The sequence below is a fragment of the Gobius niger genome, assembly GCF_951799975.1.
Source record: "Gobius niger genome assembly, chromosome: 4".
NCBI lineage: Eukaryota > Metazoa > Chordata > Actinopteri > Gobiiformes > Gobiidae > Gobius > Gobius niger.
In genome coordinates this window covers 39,222,915-39,242,352 of record NC_136855.1, presented here as the reverse complement: position 1 = coordinate 39,242,352, position 19,438 = coordinate 39,222,915, and the positions used below count along the sequence as shown (strand labels likewise).

The 19,438-nt window shown below is 43.1% G+C and overlaps 1 protein-coding gene across 1 annotated transcript in view; it reads left to right on the top strand.

Annotated features, from left to right (window-relative positions):
* The window catches only part of ddb1 (damage-specific DNA binding protein 1), a 151,693-nt gene that overhangs the window by 47,113 nt on the left and 85,142 nt on the right, over positions 1-19,438 (top strand). The window contains exons 13-17 of the mRNA XM_079554673.1: positions 1,662-1,840; positions 4,433-4,596; positions 10,611-10,718; positions 15,917-16,124; positions 18,263-18,358. Of these exons, the coding sequence (XP_079410799.1) occupies positions 1,662-1,840; positions 4,433-4,596; positions 10,611-10,718; positions 15,917-16,124; positions 18,263-18,358 (755 nt within the window). The remainder of the gene's footprint in view (positions 1-1,661; positions 1,841-4,432; positions 4,597-10,610; positions 10,719-15,916; positions 16,125-18,262; positions 18,359-19,438) is intronic.

Genomic DNA, 19,438 nt, shown 5'->3' with positions numbered 1-19,438 from the left:
TATTCCGGACGTTCGCGTGGGCGCCGCCATGAATTGTGCCGCCCCTTTTCTCCAATGTGTTAACATGGGGCTGGAGAAGTCCACATAAAATCAGTCACTACATGAAAACAAAGCCGTTTTCAGGCCGCGCAGAGAAACGGTGCAGTGTCGACATGTCGGTGCAAATGAACATCGGACATTTTACACAAATCAATCGACTAAACATCACATTTGAGCGGAGAATATTTTCCCTCGTTCTCCGTTAAAATGAACGGGCTTCGCGCTCGACCGGAAGTGTCTGGACAACGAGGAGCCGAGACAACGCAAAAAGTGGCAAAAATGGGCAGGGCGGAATAAGGTGAATAGAGCTGGGCGATTGTCCCCCCCCCAAAAAATCTGTGATTTTTTTAAATGAAAAAATCGATTTACAATTCCATTCGATTCCCCCATCATCAACATTTACAAAATTGCAAAGGCAAACTCTTTCTCTAACTAAAAAGTTAAGAAAAAATTGTTAAACATCCAAATTATTTATACTGTATTTGGATTGAGCCAGTAAAACAGAGCTCTGTTCTTCGTAGCACATTTGTTCTTCTTCGTCTGATTTTTTCCCCAGCCCTGATATCACGATATATTTGGTGATATAATTTACTTGCAAAATACTTTAAAATCACTTATTATAAGTTACATTCGTGATCAGAGTTCCTTAAACTCTTGAACGCTAAATAACTATAAATGCACTTTGACTCTGTTACTTGAACTTGCTGCAATAGTTTCCAATTGAGGCAGGAAACTATTGCGATCAACGATGTTATTGAAGATCTTTTAATGCCACAGAAACTAACTCTGACGCTTCAAAATGACAGTTAACAAGTGAGAAAGCCAAAATATTCCACAATGAATATACAATCCAATGAGACACCACTAACTTTGGGTAAAAAAAAATAAGTATTTCATTAAAACAATGCCTCTCCCAAAAATGTATAGTTTATCTGCCACTTATTGAACGATTAGTCGATGATGTAATTCTTGTAGTTGTAATTTTGAACCAGGTCTTGACTTCCAGGTGTGAGAGTCACCTAAGGTCATTTTAAAACCCTGAATAAAGCATAATACGGCCTCTCTAACGATCACACCACTGCACCCCCAGGCATATGCTCACAAACACTTTTACTCACGCCTCTGGAGCCACTACAGCCCATTTTAAATCATACTCATTGAATTAGCATTTCCTTCTACCTCCTTGGGGCATTTTCCGTGTAAACAAACATGCAACTATAACTCATTCTTGCATGTTTAAACTTTAATTACTTCACCTTTTGAACCCAATTCAAGAATAATCCTGTCCTTAATTGAGGAAGCGATGTTCCTTACATGCAAAGGTCCACTGTCAACCGTGTTACAAGTACTTAGAATGTAATTAAAACCAAACCTATTGTGGGGGTTGAACAATTGTATGTTTTTGCTCATTTACATAAAACTGCTGAGACTCCCCTGGCAAAAAAGTTGAAATCCATGTTTGAGTAATAGACTTTTAATCAAGTTGTTTATCACGTTGCCACCCGTAGAGTATTGCAGAATGTGTATTGCAATAAATAATGGAAGCTGGTTGAACAAAAGGCTCTACATTCTGGGTTGAAAATGCTTGGAGCGGTGTGTGATTCCGGACGTGGTGTTTGCAGATCACGTCGGGCTCCGTGCGGCTGGTGCTCCAGGACAGTAAGGCCCTGGTGAGCGAGTGGAAGGAGCCCCAGGGCAGGAACATCAGCGTGGCCGCCTGTAACCACACCCAGGTGGTCCTCGCCGTGGGACGGGCGCTCTTCTACCTCCAGATCCTGGCCGGGGAGCTCAAGCAGATCGGGTAGGTGCAAAATGGCCGTCATGTCAAGCAGTGTAAACTTTTCAAACTTTTCATTTTTAGTCTAGTTTTAGTCGACTAAAATTGCATGTCAATGTAGTCGACTAAAATTAAGACTAATTTAGTCGACTTTGCATTTATAATATTCATTATAATCATATTTAATCAGGTCCTCGACTTCATGGAGCTGCTCCACATGAATAAAGCACAAACCTGTTCATTTAGCAGTGAATTTAAATAATATGAGGCTTTTTCAGACGGTCAATAGAAGTTTGGATGATTTCAGTCTCTCCGTTTCATTTTTATTTAGTCTTATTTTAGTCGACTAAAATATCTGGACATTATAGTCATAGTTTTAGTCTCATGAGAAACTTTTAATTTAGTTTTAGTCCAATTTTAGTCGTCAAAAATATCACTTTGACTAAAATTAAAACTAAATATTTTAGTCGACGAAATTAACACTGACGTCAAGGCCTGGTTTGGTCCTAGTGTCTGGTTTACACCGCGTTCCAAATTATTATGCAAATTACATTTTTTAAACTGTCAACTCAAATGAGAGTCAGCATTATTTTCAAGTCTTCAACTGGTAGAGGTTTGATTGATTTTTTTCGGGAAAGCACGGCTCTTCTTTTTGTAGCATAGAAGACAGTGGTCAGTCAGAAACTCCACATATTTTCCAGAAGTCATTTTCACACATTCAGGGATACTAAAAGGGCCTAATGGGGCCGACCAGCTCTCTCCCCATGATTCTGGCCCAAAACATGACTCCGCCCCCTCTTTACTGACGTCACAGCCTTGTTGGGACATTGTGGCCATTCACCAACCGTCCACTACTCCATTGATCTGACCATCCAGGGTCACACGGCCTCATCAGTGAACAAGACTGTTTGAAAATGAGTCCTCATGTATTTCTGAGCCACTGCAGCCATTTCTGTTCATCAGCTTCAATGAACAGTTTAGGGGGGCCCGGATAGAAGGTTTATGCACAACTGCAGCCTCTGGAGGGTCGGCTTTGTAGAGCTGTTCTCTTAATCTGATGTATTTGTCTGGCAGAAACTGTCCTCATCGTGCTTTTATCTGCACAAACCCGAGTGTGTCTGAATCATCCACAAATCTCTTATCAGTTCGATGATTATGCTTAATCTTTCATGTAACATCAACGGTTTTCATACCTAGACCAAGGCATTCAACTATTTCACGCTTTTCATCAGCAGAAAGATCCTTTTTCTTTCCCATATTCCTTGAAAATGATGATCTGCTTTATAAAAAAACCTTTTTTAGTAGTTTTTCCCTTAACCGGACAGATTATATAAATAAGTAAGTTCAGTAACTCTCTGTGGAGTTTCAGAAATATTGATTGTGGTTCGCACGTCTTCGAACCCGGAAGTAGAGCTGTGACGTCACCAACGTAATGGCAACAATTAAACTGAATTAGGCTGTTCTGCTGCTGATCAGAAGTTTAGGACCACACCTCAAAAAAACTATAGCATTGGAAAACCATCACGGCCCTCACTTTTCCTCATCAGAGAATTAACTTTCTTCCAAACTTCAATGTCCCATGTTTGGCCTCTCTTGCAAAGTCCAAGCGGTCAGTTCTGTGGCTCAAGGAGACACGAGGCTTTGTTTATGAAGTCCTTCAGTCAGAGTTGCCTCTGATGGTTGTTGGGCTGCAGTCGGCTCCAGTAACGGCTTCATTTGGGTCGAGGGTCGTCCAGTGTCTTCACAAACAGCCAATGAGTTCCTCCAGCTCAGTGCTTGACTTTTTTTGCTCCAAAACCCTCAGAATCTTTTCAGGAATTCCAAATGACTGTTACTGCGTCCCACCAACCCTGCCAAGTAAAAACGCGATTATTTTTTTTGCCTTTGCCTTCAGGACGTCATGACAGTGTGAATACCAGACACAAAATGACACTGAATCCACATTTTTTGCACCAATTCTTCCCACTCCCATTTCTTCTTATTGCATATAAACGTTCTACTCTAAATCCAACTATGCAAAATGGGATTTTTTGCACTCTTTACACTGATCTTAAACTTTTGATCGGGACTGTATTTCCCCTTTAAAGCAGTACTAAGTAACGTGTTTACCTTAATAAATCCTTTCTGTAGTTCCTGTGGGGGTAAAACAAGTGTTTATGGGATGATTGGAGGAAAACCATGTTTGCAACTTGACTGCCACCGGACCGGAGCAAGCAATACACACTAATAGAATCACGTGAAGATCAAGAAGATCATAACTAACTGCGGGCTAACGTCAATTTAAACAGTATTTACAGCCAATTTTGAGTGAAAAGAATGATCTCCATTGTGTAATTGGATGTACAATATCCCTCTCTCCCTTCAACTTTTCTGTCAGCGTAGTATTTACTCTCACGGACAATTATTAAGTTAATAAATCGCAACTTGCTTCGACACCTGCAGTTGCGCTTATGGCCTCTATGGGGAAGAGTTACTTAGTCCTGCTTTAAAAACGTGCATAGATGATAATAATTATAATAATAGCACAGGACCATCAACACCTATTAAACAGTATTTCTCGCCTCACGTCATGGACACGTCCTCACATGTGTCCCTTCGTCTCCCCGTCCTCCTCAGCACCACGGAGATGGAGCACGAGGTGGCCTGCCTGGACATCACTCCTCTGGGGGAGCCGGGCGGGGAGTCGCCCCTGTGCGCCGTGGGCCTGTGGACGGACATCTCAGCGCGGGTCCTCAAACTGCCCTGCTTCACTGCCCTGCACAAGGAGATGCTGGGAGGAGGTAAGGTCCAATACACTTAACATTATGAAGGGCTGCACAATATATCGTCTAACTATTACTCGCTTAGAAATGTGGGGGTTTCTTAATCTGTCCCTGAAAACTGTTTGGTGTGAAAACGTCTAACTCCTGGCAACGATGTCAACCGTGGAACTAAACTAAGAATCAAAATCATAGTTCACTTTAAATCAAAGACGACCAAAGCATGAATGGAAATTAAATTGTTTGGGCCAAGGCTTCTTTTTCTTTAAGAATCCCATGTGTAACCAGCAGGGGGCACTGTTTAATTTGATCTGTCGGGCACACCTGTGTTTAACAAGGGCCATGGCTGCCGTGCCTCCATATAGGGGCGGCAGAACAAGCTAGTCTGCCATAAGCTACTATTGCACTTTAGACAAATTAAAGGGACTATACAGAGTTTAAAAATGTTAAAATTATGTATTTTGACAGGTCGTTAGCATTAGCGCTAAGACAAAGTGTTGTCAGTCACCTTGAGTCTCTCTCTCTCTAAAACCAAAACATCAGGTTCGAAATCTATGAGTGATCCTGGACTCAGACCTGAACTTAAACAGCCACATCAGAGCAAAAACATCAGCAGCTTTTTACCATCTGAAAAAACATGGCTCAAAACCAGACTTAGAGAGACTGATCCATGCATCTCTTATCACTTATCCAACCTCTCTAAACGAGCGGTCAGAGCTGCAGAACATCCAGAACCAGGAAATACGACCATATTAGTCCAGTGCTCCGGTCTCTGCACTGGCTTCCTGTCACTCAGAGAATAGACTTTAAAACAGCTCTGCTTGTTACAAGTCTTTTCATGGTTTAGCTCCAAAGTCCATCTCTGACATGTAAGAGCCGTATGAACCATCTCGGGCCCTGAGAACTTCAGGGAGGGGCCTCCTGGTGGTTCCCAGAGTCAATAATAAACACAGTGAGGCTGCGTTTCAGTTTCATGCAGCTAAAATCTGGAACAGTCGTCACGAGGATGTGAGACAGGCCTCAACTCTGACAATGTTCAAATCCAGGCTGAAAACAGTTCTTTTTGCCCGTGACTGAAAGTATTTTATCTGCACTCTTGCCTTTTACTGTAATTGATTATTTTTATGTTGATGTTTTATTGATTTTATTGATTTTCTTGTACTTGTTTTTCCACCGTGTCTCAGTACCACATATTTTTCTTTGCTAAGTGGAGATTGTGGTCAGTTAAGTATCTTTTGCTCCTGTCTGGATCAACCTTTCACCTAAAACTGCTGCCATGTTTAGACCATATAGAAATGATAAAGAAGCCTGAATACTGGGCAGTTTGTTTGGGCTCCACGGCTCGTCACTGTCACTCTGCACGTCATGTCACAGCCGGCTCATGACTTTACATCTTTTTAATTGGGCATATTAATAATCCCCGTCAGTGACACCATCATTCACAGGCTTTTATTCGCACTCAGAAGTAATTCATGAGCGCTTGGTTCACTAATAAGTATCGTCTGTCAAGATTTTTGAAATTGAGAGAAATAAAGTGAATAACAGAGTCCTTTGTGACACGATACACTTATCCAGTCAAGGCGGACATGACACGCTTTCTCTGACTCGTCTGAACTTGATGTGTTGCTAAATGTAATGAAGCAAAAGTAGATCAAATGATGTTATTCTTCATGGTGGCTGAGGAAAGGTGCCAAGTTCGATTCCTCGCCTTTCTGTGTGGAGGAAGCTTTACATGAGGACACATGGCATATCTTCTTATTGACATTGTTGATATTGGCCATATTTATAGGAAAAGCAGTACAGTACCAAGCCCTAGTTCAGGGGCAGGCAACGGCAGGCCCGGGGGCCAAATCTGGCCCTTCAGCACAGCCCCCAAGATGATTTGGAGAAATATTATTATGTAAATAAGACATCAAATACCTTAAAGGGATATTTCTGGATTTTTGACACAGGGCCTCATTTCCTAGTTATCCAGAGTGTGGCTGGTACCTGGAGATATTTTTATATATATTTGAAGAGTTTCGTGGCGCTAGGCTAGTGCAAGGCTAGCGCATTTCTATGGTATCAGCTAGCCTGCATTAAAACCAGTGTGACCCGCTCCACAGAGCACCTGAGGCAAATCACTTATAACACCAGACTAACCATATAAATGTCTGTGTCCGTAGAATCATTTTAACCATTTTGCATTTAAAATAACTTATATTTGAGCAGCATCACCTTTGTAGCGGTGGAGTGATCTGCTAGAAAATAGTCCCTCAAAATGCGATCATTCATGTGATGCAAGGTCAGTTATATTCCCCAAATTATTCTATCAACATTCTTTTTACATTTTTGGCACTCAATGTGTTAGAATGATTAGGTCATTGATGTATTGGCTGCGTTAGCTTCTCAGAGCTATAGCCAGATCTTTCGACACAAACATTTATATGGTTAGTCTGGTGTTATAAGTGATTTGCCTCAGGTGCACTGTGGAGCGGGTCACACTGTTTTTAATGCAGGCTAGCTGATACCATAGAAATGCACTAGCCTTGCATTAGCCTAGCGCCACGAAACTCACCAAACAAAAGAACTGCATAAATTAGAAAAAAAATATCTCCAGAAATCAGCAACACTCTGGATAACTAGGAGATGAGGCCCTATGTCAAAAATCCTGAGATATCCCTTTAAGGCTAATAGAGAGATTTAAAACAACAACATCAAATTAAATTACTTAAAATACCGGCCTTCATATCAGCTATCGGCCATGCCAATCCCCTTCATATCGGCGTCGGTATGGGACCCCAAATAAGTATTGGATATTGGGTTTAAGGTTGACTACTAAACTTTTGACAGATTCCACTAGGGTTGTGCCGATGGACGATATCATCGTCCATCGCCGATGGATGAGCAACATCACGATGTAGAGCCACCATCGTGATGCCACGCCCCCTCCCGTTAAAAACACGCACTGGTCTTCTGTGGGCCTTGTAAACCTACAAACTGTGCAGGGATTGCACTGTAAATTAATTCACGGATGTAACTAATATGCGCGCTAGTGTCAGTACCTGCCAGAAGCTACGATGTGTTGGCCGTAATTATTAAGGTAAAGACGCCGCGCTGCTCTATTTCTGACGCGCGGGGCTCTCTCTCTCTCTCTCTCTCTCTCTCTCTCTCTCTCTCTCTCTCTGCAGCTCAGAGTTTAACACCGCGTGGTTTTGCTTTGCTTTGCTGCGTATTGAAACTTAAACCGTTTTAAAATAACGAGAATAGCTCTCACATCGGAGCTAGCTGAGCGCGCGGACTATTTTAACGAAGGACCGAGAGAGGAAAGAGGTAGGAGAGAGAAAGAGGCGGTGCAGGAGAGGTTACGGACCGGGCGGCGCGTGGAGCGGCTTCAAAAACGTAGGCTACGACGCAAACTTCTAAATATTGTCCCGTTCACCCACTGTTTCTTAAATATTGCGTTAAAACTGAGCAAATGCAAGTAATGAGCTCCGATTTACATTTGTATTAGTGTGATAAGAGCCTTGGAGTTCACGCTCTGAATACGTCGTTCTCCTCTCAGACTTTACGCACGAGTTTTAACACATTTCTTTTGCAAAACTCGTGTTCCGTGACTCTGTTCAAATCATGTTTAGTTTAGATCCATTTATCCTGCAATCTCACATCTTCCTAACATACATAGTAATATGCAGCTTATATAGGCTATGTAAATGTCTTTAAAAAAAATGCTTATAATGAGAAATGGACGATATCATCGTCCATCACGATGGTTCACTGTAAACATCGTCAACGGCCAATTAAGGGGACATCGCCCAACCCTAGATTCCACCACAAAAGGCAGAAGTGTCATTGCGAACATGACTTTTCCCAAGAGTGAGATTTTTTCTTAGCGATGCCGTCTGTGCATTCCTTCAACATGTTTTCTGCATTCCGTACACAACTGTATTTAACTGAGGGTAAACCTATCCTGAGAAAAGATAAAGTCCCTGTGACATCGACCATGGAGCTGTAGGCGCAGACTGGAGCGCAGGTCATGTGACACAAGCTCTGGTTACAAATGGTGTGACAAACTTTCACTGATTTGCGCCTTGTCATGTTTTAGTCACCAAAGAGCTATTTCGAGCTCGTCATTTCTTCATTATCGCCATTAACGACAAGAACAACACTGAGCCAAAACTGCCCAAAAATATCATAATAAACATCCAATGTTGGAGCCTCTGCACTTCTCCCGTGATGCAGGATCATGAGATTGCATCATTAAAAATCATATATTTTTAAAAATGTATTTATTTAAAAAAAACAGCCCATTTGGCAACAGCACAACCAAAACTGCAACCATGACAGACCGGATCAGAACAAAGGTCTAGACCAGGGGTAGGCAAGTTTCCATCACAGAGGCCGATTTTCATCATTGCCAAAACACCGAGGGCCAAACCTCACCATTGTATCCTAAAGTTAAAGGGGGGGTATTATGCAAAATCGACTTTTTCAAGCTTTACATAATGTTATTATGTCATTCCCTCATTAAAAACATGCCTGAAGTGTTGCCTTGGCACATTCATGTATTTCTGAGTAATCTGTAAAAACTCTGATGGCGGCCATTTTAGGGATAGGTTTGCCTGAGTCCTCCTAGGAACGCCCCCACCTCCTGGAGACGCCTCCGAGCTTTCGTCACCAGCCAAGTAACCAACCACTGCCCCTCAGCAGAACCCCCTCCCCACTGATGCCACAGACAGCGTGTGGAGGGGGCGTGTCTAAAGGCTCAGAGGTTCTTAAAGAGACAGAGGCCTATTTCAAGACATTCACTACAGCCATTTTGAGAGAGACATTTTATACAAGGCAGTTATTCTAATTTACTGCATTTACAGACCAACAGAAGGTTTGGTCATCATTGTAGTGTGATATAGACTGGTGCTTTAAGAACCATTTTCTACAAATGTTTTACATCAGTGGTTCTAAAGTGGCCCGGCTCCGAGACCCGCTTTACCTTAATGACAAGCAGTGACCTAAATTAAACTGTCATTTGTCATATATTGTGTAAATGTTGTATTTCCCACATGTTTTAATTGAACAAGCCACAGATTTTTAAGACTGAAATTGACCCAAACAACCCAATAATATTATTTATAACAGACTCCAGTGTGTTTCTGTGTAGTTTCAGATGGAAAATATTGAAAAAAGTTCCCTACAGGCTCGCGACCCACTTTTTAGTCCCGACCCACCAGTTGAGAATCAAAGGTCAAATTTATTTATAGAGCACATTTACAAACAGCAGCCACTGCCCCAAAGTGCTGTACAGATTCATAAAATAAAACAATCAACATTTAATACAAATAGAAAATAAAATCAACATGAGAAAAATGCTCAGCTCAGCCAGTGCAAAAAAGTGAGTCTTCAGCGAGCGCTTGAAACTCTGCAAAGATGTTACAGTTCTAATATGTAAAGGGATAGAATTCCACAAATTTACAGCGAAGGCTCTGTCCCCTCTGCTCTGTTTTACATTATATATGACCAAGTGGGATATTCTGATTGGACATTAAAAAAAACACGCTATAAAAAGACAATTTCTCGCATTTTTAGAGTACTTAAACAGGTATTTGATCCCTTATTTGCAAAATCGCCTGACGTTGCCTACCCCTGGTCTAGACCATAAAACACAGAGCTTCATGTAAACATCTGTGTGACGTACGCCTGAGTGTGGGCTGGCGTTTTGGGTGCAAAGGAGGGAGCTGTAAAAGAGAGGAAACAAACCACCTCTCCTGGTATGTTTTTGGATGAGAGAATTAACATTTTAACATTGTCAAAACCTTCAAAAGTTGCCGTCGCTTGACATATTGAAGCTTAAAGTCGACAAAGCACAGGCTGCAGAGATAGAAAGTCAGTTCATTTCATTTACGCCGCAGTCTATGCTTTGACTTGTATAAAGCTGTCTGCCAGTCTGAGCGATTGGCCATAGATTTTTGTGTCCGAGGCATTTCCTGACATTTCTCAGTGCGCCGCTGCAGATTGGGCACAGCGCTGCGGGGGATAAATCATTCGGCTTGTCCTTTCAGAGATCATCCCCCGATCCATCCTCATGACCACGTTTGAAGGCAGCTACTACCTGCTGTGTGCGCTGGGAGACGGCGCGCTCTTCTACTTCGGGCTGGACCTGACCACCGGTACGTACCCCCATCGGAAACGCTTAAGTGATGTTTAGAATTGGCTTTTTTTTCCACAATTACTGCTGCTTTTGTTGTTCTGCTGCTTTGTCCTTAAGCTGGGATGCGTCACTGATCCTGGCCGTTGCAGATGTCTTGATTATTTGGTTTGTCAGGTCTCACAAGTTGTCTCTAAAAAAGTGAATCCCAGAAAGAAGAGTCAACATTTATATACGATATTTGGGGATTTTACAATATCTGCTATCGGCCTGATCTGACAAAAGCATTTTGACATTGGAAAGAGCAAAGTCGCGGCTTTAAAACAAGTCTTCCCACAACTCCCTAGGCCTCCGGGGAGGTGAGGAACAAATTGGGTAGCTTCAAGTTTGTTAAAGGGACTATACGGAGTTTAAAAATGTTAAAATTAACTGTGTTCTCCTCCCCCCGCATGTTCCAACAATGCCCTAATGCAGGGGTGTCCGAACTTTTTTCATGTGGGGCCGCATATTGAAGCGTACACGGGGTGAAGGGCCGTAGATCAGTAGTTAGTGCCGCAAAACCTCCGACTAGCAGAGGTTTAAATTGTGCCCCACACCTCTATTTAAGCTTAAAACCTTCATGCCAGCTCTGTCTCACAATAAAATGTTAGTTGTTCGGTTAGAATTATATAGAATTATTACATTTCAAATAAAAGGTCCATCTCTGGTGATGTGTACCGATACAGCAAGAGGCCGAGGGCCACCATAAATTGGTCTGAGGGCCGCGTTTGGCCCCCGGGCCGCACTTTGGACACCCCTGCCCTAATGTGTGGAATGAGTCCAGACCTGTTCACCACAACTGCCTCTAAAATCCTGCACTGTCACTCAAAAAGGTGTTACTTCGGATTACTAGAGAAGGCGCAGTTACACAAATGACCTGAGGCGGCAGTAGTGATTATAAAAAATGACCAACTTGCATCTAGTCTCTTTAAACCAAAGTTTCACTAAACCTCCGTCGATTTTGGACATGCTGCATGTCATTTTTAAGCTCAGAATCTGGAGAATTCAATCGCTGAGTTAGTTTTAACCTCCACTATTGTATTGTTAATCGCTGCACAAAATGCCGTGGCTAGTAACAGTATGCTAATGCTAACGACAACTAATCAAAGCTGGGACAGAAACTATGATTGGATGACCTAAAGTAATAAAATCAAATCAGCCATTGTTGGAGCGGCCTTGTTTTACAGGAAGGATTATAGGCCAGACATTTGGAAAAATATTGGTCAAAAATAAATAAACATTGGTCCCAAAATATCGACATCAGCCTTAGAAAAACCCATATCGGTCGACCTCTAATAGACATGACACTGAAGGTTCTTGAGTCATCTTCTGGACTCTGTAGCTGAAGTGGAGGATGTTTTGCCTCTTCATCTGAAAGGCTTCGTCAGCGACACTTAAAGGAACAGGCCACCGTTTTTACAAACTGAGATATGTTCTTACCTGAGCTTTGACGAGTTCTTTAGGACCTGTCTGATCTTCCCCCGTGCCTTCAGTCACATAAACACAGCACAAAATTAAACAATGGGGATTTTCTAAGCGGATAAAAGGGGGAACCATATTGTAAGGCGTAATAATACCAGGAGTAATTTGGCATCCGCACAGTAAAGTGAAGATTACTGAGCGGATTTCGAACTACTCCTGGTATTATTACGCCTTACAATTCACCTTATTCCGCCCCGCCCACTTTTGCCACTTTTTGCGTCGTCTCGGCGCCTATTTTTCCTGACACTTCCGGTCGGGCGCGAAGCCCGTTCATTTTAACGGAGAACGAGGGAAAATATTCTCCGCTCAAATCTGATGTTTAGTCGATTGATTTGTGTAAAATGTCCGATGTTCATTTGCACCAACATGTCAACACTGCACCGTTTCTCTGTGCGGCCTGAAAACGGCTTTGTTTTCGTGTAGTGACTGATTTTATGCGGACTTCTCCAGCCCCATGTTAACACATAGGAGAAAAGGGGCGGGCACAATTCATGGCGGCGCCCACGCGAACGTCCGGAATAAGGTGAATATGGTCCCCCCTTTTATCCGCTTAGAAAATCCACATTGTGTAATTTTGTGTAATTATACTTTGTAGTGGAACACTTCACGTAACCATATTTAAATAGGGAAAACGTGGAAGAGCTTGGTAGCTTCTATCTTGACCTGTTTTGGAGCTATAGAGGAGAGAGGGAGAGGCTAAATGCTAACGCCGTCTGCGCTGTGTTTACGTGACTGAAGGCACGGGGGAAGATCAGACAGGTCCTAAAGAACTCGTCAAAGCTAAGGTAAGAACATATCTCAGTGTGTAAAAACGGTGGCCTATTCCTTTAAGTTTCCAGCTCAGATGGCGGACAGGTTAAAGACCACTGGGAGGAGTTTAGCTTTGCACAGTGGCTGCTGCACACAGGGGACAATCTCAGACCTCCATTCCTGTTCAGCTCTGCCTCCTACGCCCCAGGCCTGGAGGGGCTAATGAGGCTGAAACTCAGCCCAGGACAGATCAATAGGCAGGTAATTAGCAGTGATCAGCTGAGAGTCGGGCCGTTCGGGTGTGGGTACTCAGGACTACAAAGACTTAGAACTGCAGAGGTGTTTAAGTCAGTGCTCCTCAACAGAGAAATAGTAATTAATTTATAAACTAACACATTTTCTCTGATTTATCTTTGGCCTGTCCTTCTTGACACGCCAATAAGCTCGTCCATAGATGTATAATAAAGCTCCAAATCCATTGGACTCAGTCTGGTTTCATTACCGACAGAATCAGCGCAGCCCTTGTGCAGCGTAATGTGTTTCTGCAGCTCCTGCGTCGGCCTTTCATCGCCAAGAGCCTGTTCTCTCCCTCAGCTCGGGCTAATTTCTCCAAAACTCCATTGCGCTGCAGCCTCACAACTTTTATTTGTATTTCCATCTTTTTTTTGCGCTCTCACAGGACTGAGAGCTGTATTTGCCCCACGGTAAATCAAACAGTCCTGAGAGAAGAGAGAATGTGCCACGGTCCTGCTGCCGAGCGCTGTGATCAAAGGGCTCCACGCTTTCAAAACAAGACCCGGAGTCTAGTTATGCATGTTCTCTGGTCCACGGGAAAGGTTCAGGTCGTGTGTTGGTCCCCAGCAGGACACATGTTGGGAATGAAAATTTGACCTCATGGTTATTGTGACCAAAATGATCACGGTTTTCGGTATTATCGCGGTATTTAGAAAGCATTGATAGTCCTACACAAGCTGCAAATCACTTATAACACCAGACTAACCATATAAATGTCTGTGTCCATAGAATCATGTTTGGAATATAACTGACTTTGCATCACATGAATGATCACATTTTGAGGGACTATTTTCTAGCAGATCACTCCGCCGCTGCGTAGCTTATACAACCACGAAGCTGATGCTGCTCAAGTATAAGTTCTTTTAAATGCAAAATGGTTAAAATGACTCTATGGACACAGGCATTTATATGGTTAGTCTGGTGTTATAAGTGATTTGCCTCAGGTGCTCTGTGGAGCGGGTCACACTGTTTTTAATGCAGGCTAGCTGATACCATAGACATGCACTAGCCTTGCATTAGCCTAGCGCCACGAAACTCTTCAAACATAAGAACTGCATGAATTTAAGAAAAAAAATCACCAGTAATCAGCAACACTGTGGATAACCAGGAAATGAGGCCCTATGTCAAAAATCCTGAGTAAAGAAACTGAGTAAAGAAATCGAGATTTTGTTTTTTTGGCCATATCGCCCAGCCCCAGCTGAAAGAAGCTAGATCTGAACACAGCAGACTTGTTTCGCTCGTTATCCAACATCACGCCATGATTTTTGACCAAAGGCTTCGTGGGCCCGACATTGAGCAAATCAGAGCCAAAAATAATGCACTCACTTTTACTCATTTAAGGCGAGACACTGCAGGTGAATAGGGAAAAAATGTATATTTACAGATATCAATTTGAAACTGTTGCTGTCGATCACTGGCATAAATGTGAGAAAAAAATACATTGCAAGTTTTCTGTCATTTTATCTTTTCATATAAGAACAAGGTGTTTTATGCCTAAAAATGCCCCAAATTTCCCATCTTTTCGGCGACGAAATCTGAATAATGGACAGAGCTACATTCAAATTTATGGTTTCATTTTATTGATGAATGAGTTGCCAAGACTTTCTCAGAGGGGATTTTGGATTTCTTGTTTAGTTTTAAAATAAGCTGTTTTTTAGTGGAAAATTTTGTAAAAATTTAATTTTCGCCTTATTTTTTGACATTCAAAACTCAATAAATGGGGTTTAAGGGATTAAATAATAAAAAATCCCTCTGAAAAAATCTTCCGAATATTGTTCAGTCCAAGGCTGGAAAATGTGAAGTCTTTAGGTCCGACTGACGTGGACAAAGTGTCGCCACAATGACAGAAAAATGTGTTTTGAGAAAAAGGCCCTTGAAATTGCGTTGTCCCATATAAGTCTATGGGAGAACTTTGAATCAGCGCAATATTTAAACATGTTATTGTGAAGATTAGACATATTTTCTGTTTCCGGGTGAAAGCTTATATGTTCAGAGACCAATTTGGCCCAAAACCTGAAAACTGAAAAAATTGAGTTTTGCCTGTAGCGAAATATTAATGCACATCAAAAAAATCACTACCTGAATCTGTTGAAGTGACTGTTATCAGGTTTTGGCTCATTTAAAGGGATTATACAGAGTTTAAAAATTAGAATTATGTATTTTCCTCCCCCTACATGTTCCAGCCATATCCTAATGTGTAGAATGAGCTCAGACCTGTTCACCACAACTGCCTCTAAATCCTGCACTGTCACTCAAAACGGTGTTAATTCGGTCCAAAGTGCCGTCATGCACGAGCTTAATATAGAATTTGCAGTTACATGTATGACCTGAGGTGGCAGTAGTGAGTGTAAAAACGGCTAGCTTGCGTCTAGCCCCTTTAATGCTTATTCAAGTACAATTTTTGAGGAAAAGACAGTATTTTACAGTAGATCTCAGTCGTATTTGGGTCACGGCTTCATCCCGAGGTGACGGTGGGCGCTGATGCCATACCAGTGGAGAACCGTCGCTTTAAACTGTGATAAGTTGGTAATAATTTGAATTTGCACAGAGGTACTTTAACCTAAGCCCTTGAGTCAAGTCTCTCCACCTCCACACACCTCCACACATCTCCAGAGCGCCGCATTAGCATTAATCTGCCGGTCTGCCATCCCACAGGCGCCCTGAGCGAGCGTAAGAAGGTGACGCTCGGCACCCAGCCCACGGTCCTCAGAACCTTCAGATCCCTGTCCACCTCCAACGTGTTCGCCTGCTCCGACCGCCCCACCGTCATCTACTCCTCCAACCACAAGCTGGTCTTCTCCAACGTCAACCTGAAGGAGGTCAACTACATGTGCCCGCTCAACTCCGAGGGCTACCCCGACAGGTCAGAGTCTTTGTTAACCAAATCATTTTCCAGTGTTTTTTACATACGCTTATGCACTGTAGAAACTGAAACGGTGTAGAGTTCGGGTAAGTCCACAGTTACCATGGAGATCCGCCATCTTTGCAGCTGTTAGCATACATTTCCATAGACTAACACTAGCTAAAAACAGTATAAAAAGTGGAGAAAAAGGCCGAGGAACAGCTCCGTTAGCTGCTGAGTTACTGCTGGTAAAAACATCTAACTCACTGTGGTGTCCAAGTGTTTTAATGTGAACAATAACTCCAGTATTTTAACTTTTAAAAGCTCCATTAGTTTACAATTGCTGCTAATCCCATAATGCTTAGCGATTTGACGTCACATTCCCGAACTCTATTTGTTTCCTGTAGCTGTTCCTTAGTGGTTTGCTGGTTTTCACGGTAGAGTCTTGTTTTTTAGAGTTGGTGTCAGTCGGTCGAGAAAAACTGTAATTTTTTTAAAGCGATAGTCTGTAAGATTGGTAAATGAGAAGAGAGAGTAAGAGGTTTTTTTTTTTTTTCCTCCTGCCCATAGAGATAAAAATGAGAAGCAGCGTTTGGTCCCAAATATATGCCGACAGTTACCAAGCTGGCGGGAGACTTTTCAGAGTCTGTTAGCCTGCTCAGTAGCTGTTAGCCTGCTCAGTAGCTGTTAGCATTAGCCATCAAACATCGCAAATTATGAACAATCCAGATGTTTTTAGCTGTTGTCAACCATCGACCACATTTAGGTCGAAGCCTCATTAGAAATCATTAATGAATGTACAGGGGTGGATCTTGAGGGACGGTACGTGGTGGCAGCTGCCCCTAGTAAAGGTATTGCCACCCCATTGATTTCAGCCAGGTTTTGTCCTTGTCTGGAACTTTCTAAATTCTAAATTAACCTGGCACTTTATAAATGCATTGTTTCAAGGACTGCTACTTGCAATCCAGATCTTCAAAGCTTGATTCATTTAATTGTTTTTTTGGTCTATAAGTAAGGATTAAACAACGAGGAGCCACATTAGACGGTTATAATGCACGACGCGGAGTCAAGAACACGACGCGCAGTGGAGTGGAGTTCCTCCTGCATTATAACGTCTAATGCGGCTCCTCGTTGTTTAATCTGCTTATACCAGGGCCCCACAAACGTAACATTTATAATAAATGTTGTTTTCATCGACTAAACTCACTAAATATGCCAGACTACGGGACTATTTTGTGTGGGTTATTAGCCGGTCACTGAAGGCTGGTCTCAGAGCGAGTCATTCTCCGCAGCTATTACGAGGATCTCAGTCAGGCTCAACGACACAACATCAGCACAGAATCACAACACAACAGGACTAACCCGGAAACACTTTTCCCTGGAAGTAAACACCGATATGCGGCACTCGTGGGCAGGAGTTATTTCACTTTTACGCTGTTTAACCTGAAGCTAGCTAGCTAGCTCAACCAGCTCAACTGTTTATGGAAACAGCTGCGGTGGAGTCGCTCACACCTGGGCCCCCCCAACTCAAACTTTTATGTTTGACTTTACTAATCCAGACAAATATGCTTCAATGCAGGATCATTTTATGTACGCCTGAAAATGATGAATAGCCTTAACCGTTTTCAATAGAAATGTAAAGCTCATATGTTATTAACAGTAGCTAACCTAGCTGCTCACTCTCCTCTACAAACATTTAGCAAACGTTTTGTTTTAGCCAAAAACGTTGAAATTAAACAAAATACATCTCATACGTTCCTGTCAGTCACTAATTACGCCTTTATCTGATTCAGCTGTGTCATGCGTTGCTACGGCGACGCCACAGCGGAGTGACATCCCAGTGATGTAACTACCGGACTACGTGTGCGGTTATACCAAAATAATGCACCAGCCAATCAGAATCCAGTATTCACCCAGACCATGGTATAAAAGTTCATATTTCAGTTTTCTCTCCTGGACATGTTCACAGCCTACTTTAGACGCCACCGGAGCTGTCGCGGTGATGAAATGTCGCTCCTAACAGCTCTTTCCTCTTCTGGTAACAGGACATTTGCATTAACATTAGGCTGTTTAATGTAGAGGAAAAGGACCTGCCGTGCCATAAATCCTACTTATGCCCCGAGCACGGCTTCTTTTAATGATCTCTTTTCCTCCCGCAGTCTGGCCCTGGCGAACAACAGCACCCTGACCATCGGGACCATCGACGAGATCCAGAAGCTGCACATCCGCACGGTTCCCCTGTACGAGTCTCCCAGGTCAGAGGCACTTTACAAAGCACACACTCCACTCTCCAAATATGACTCACGCTGCTCATATTTGCACCCGCTCTCCGCCGCACACAGGCTCGGCTCTGATTCGATTCATCCTCGCCTGCTGCTCCTCTTAGGTATATAGGGATTTTCTCTTCTTTTTTCATCCTGCGTGAAGTTGAGAGAGCGAGAGCTGAACTTTTAAATCAATAAAACAGTCCCAGACTTTCTGAAAATTACATGTACATTAAACTAAGTTATCTCGCTGACTGACAACTACACGCAACTTCATACAGCAGGGGTCGGCAAGTTTGCGTCGTGGAGGACGATTTCTTCATTCCCAAAACACCCAAGGGCCGAACCTCAACACTGTAGCCCAGAGTAAAGAACTATTTTCTGCAAATGCCAGTGTTTTACATCAGTGGTTCCCAAGTGGCAGACGACGAGCCGAGGACCCAAATAAAACTGTAATGTGTCATATATCGTATAATATATTGCACTTTCCACACAAGTTTTTGTTGAACAAGCAGCAGATTTCCCATTAAGACTGAAATTATGATCAAAACAACCCCAACCTCAAGTGGAGGAGTTCAAGTATCTCGGGATCTTGTTCTCAGTGAGGGACGGATGGAGCGTGAGATGGACAGACGGATCGGTGCGGCGTCAGCAGTGATGCGGTCGCTGTATCGGTCTGTCGTGGTGAAGAGGGAGCTGAGTCGGGGCAAAGCTCTCGATTTACCGATCGATCTACGTTCCCGCCCTCACCTATGGTCATGAGATTTGGGTAATGACCGAAAGGACAAGATCGCGAATACAAGCGGCCGAAATGAGTTTCCTCCGCAGGGTGGCTGGGCGCACCCTCCGAGATCGGGTGAGGAGCTCAGTTACCCGGGAGGAGCTCGGAGTAGAGTCGCTGCTCCTTCACGTCGAAAGGAGCAGCTGAGGTGGCATCTGTTCCGGATGCCTCCTGGTCGCCTCCCGCGGGAGGTGTTCCAGGCATGTCCTAGTGGGACAAGGCCTCGTGAAGACCCAGGACACGGTGGTGGGACTATGTCTCCGAGCTGTTCTGGTGTGGCCTCGGGGTCA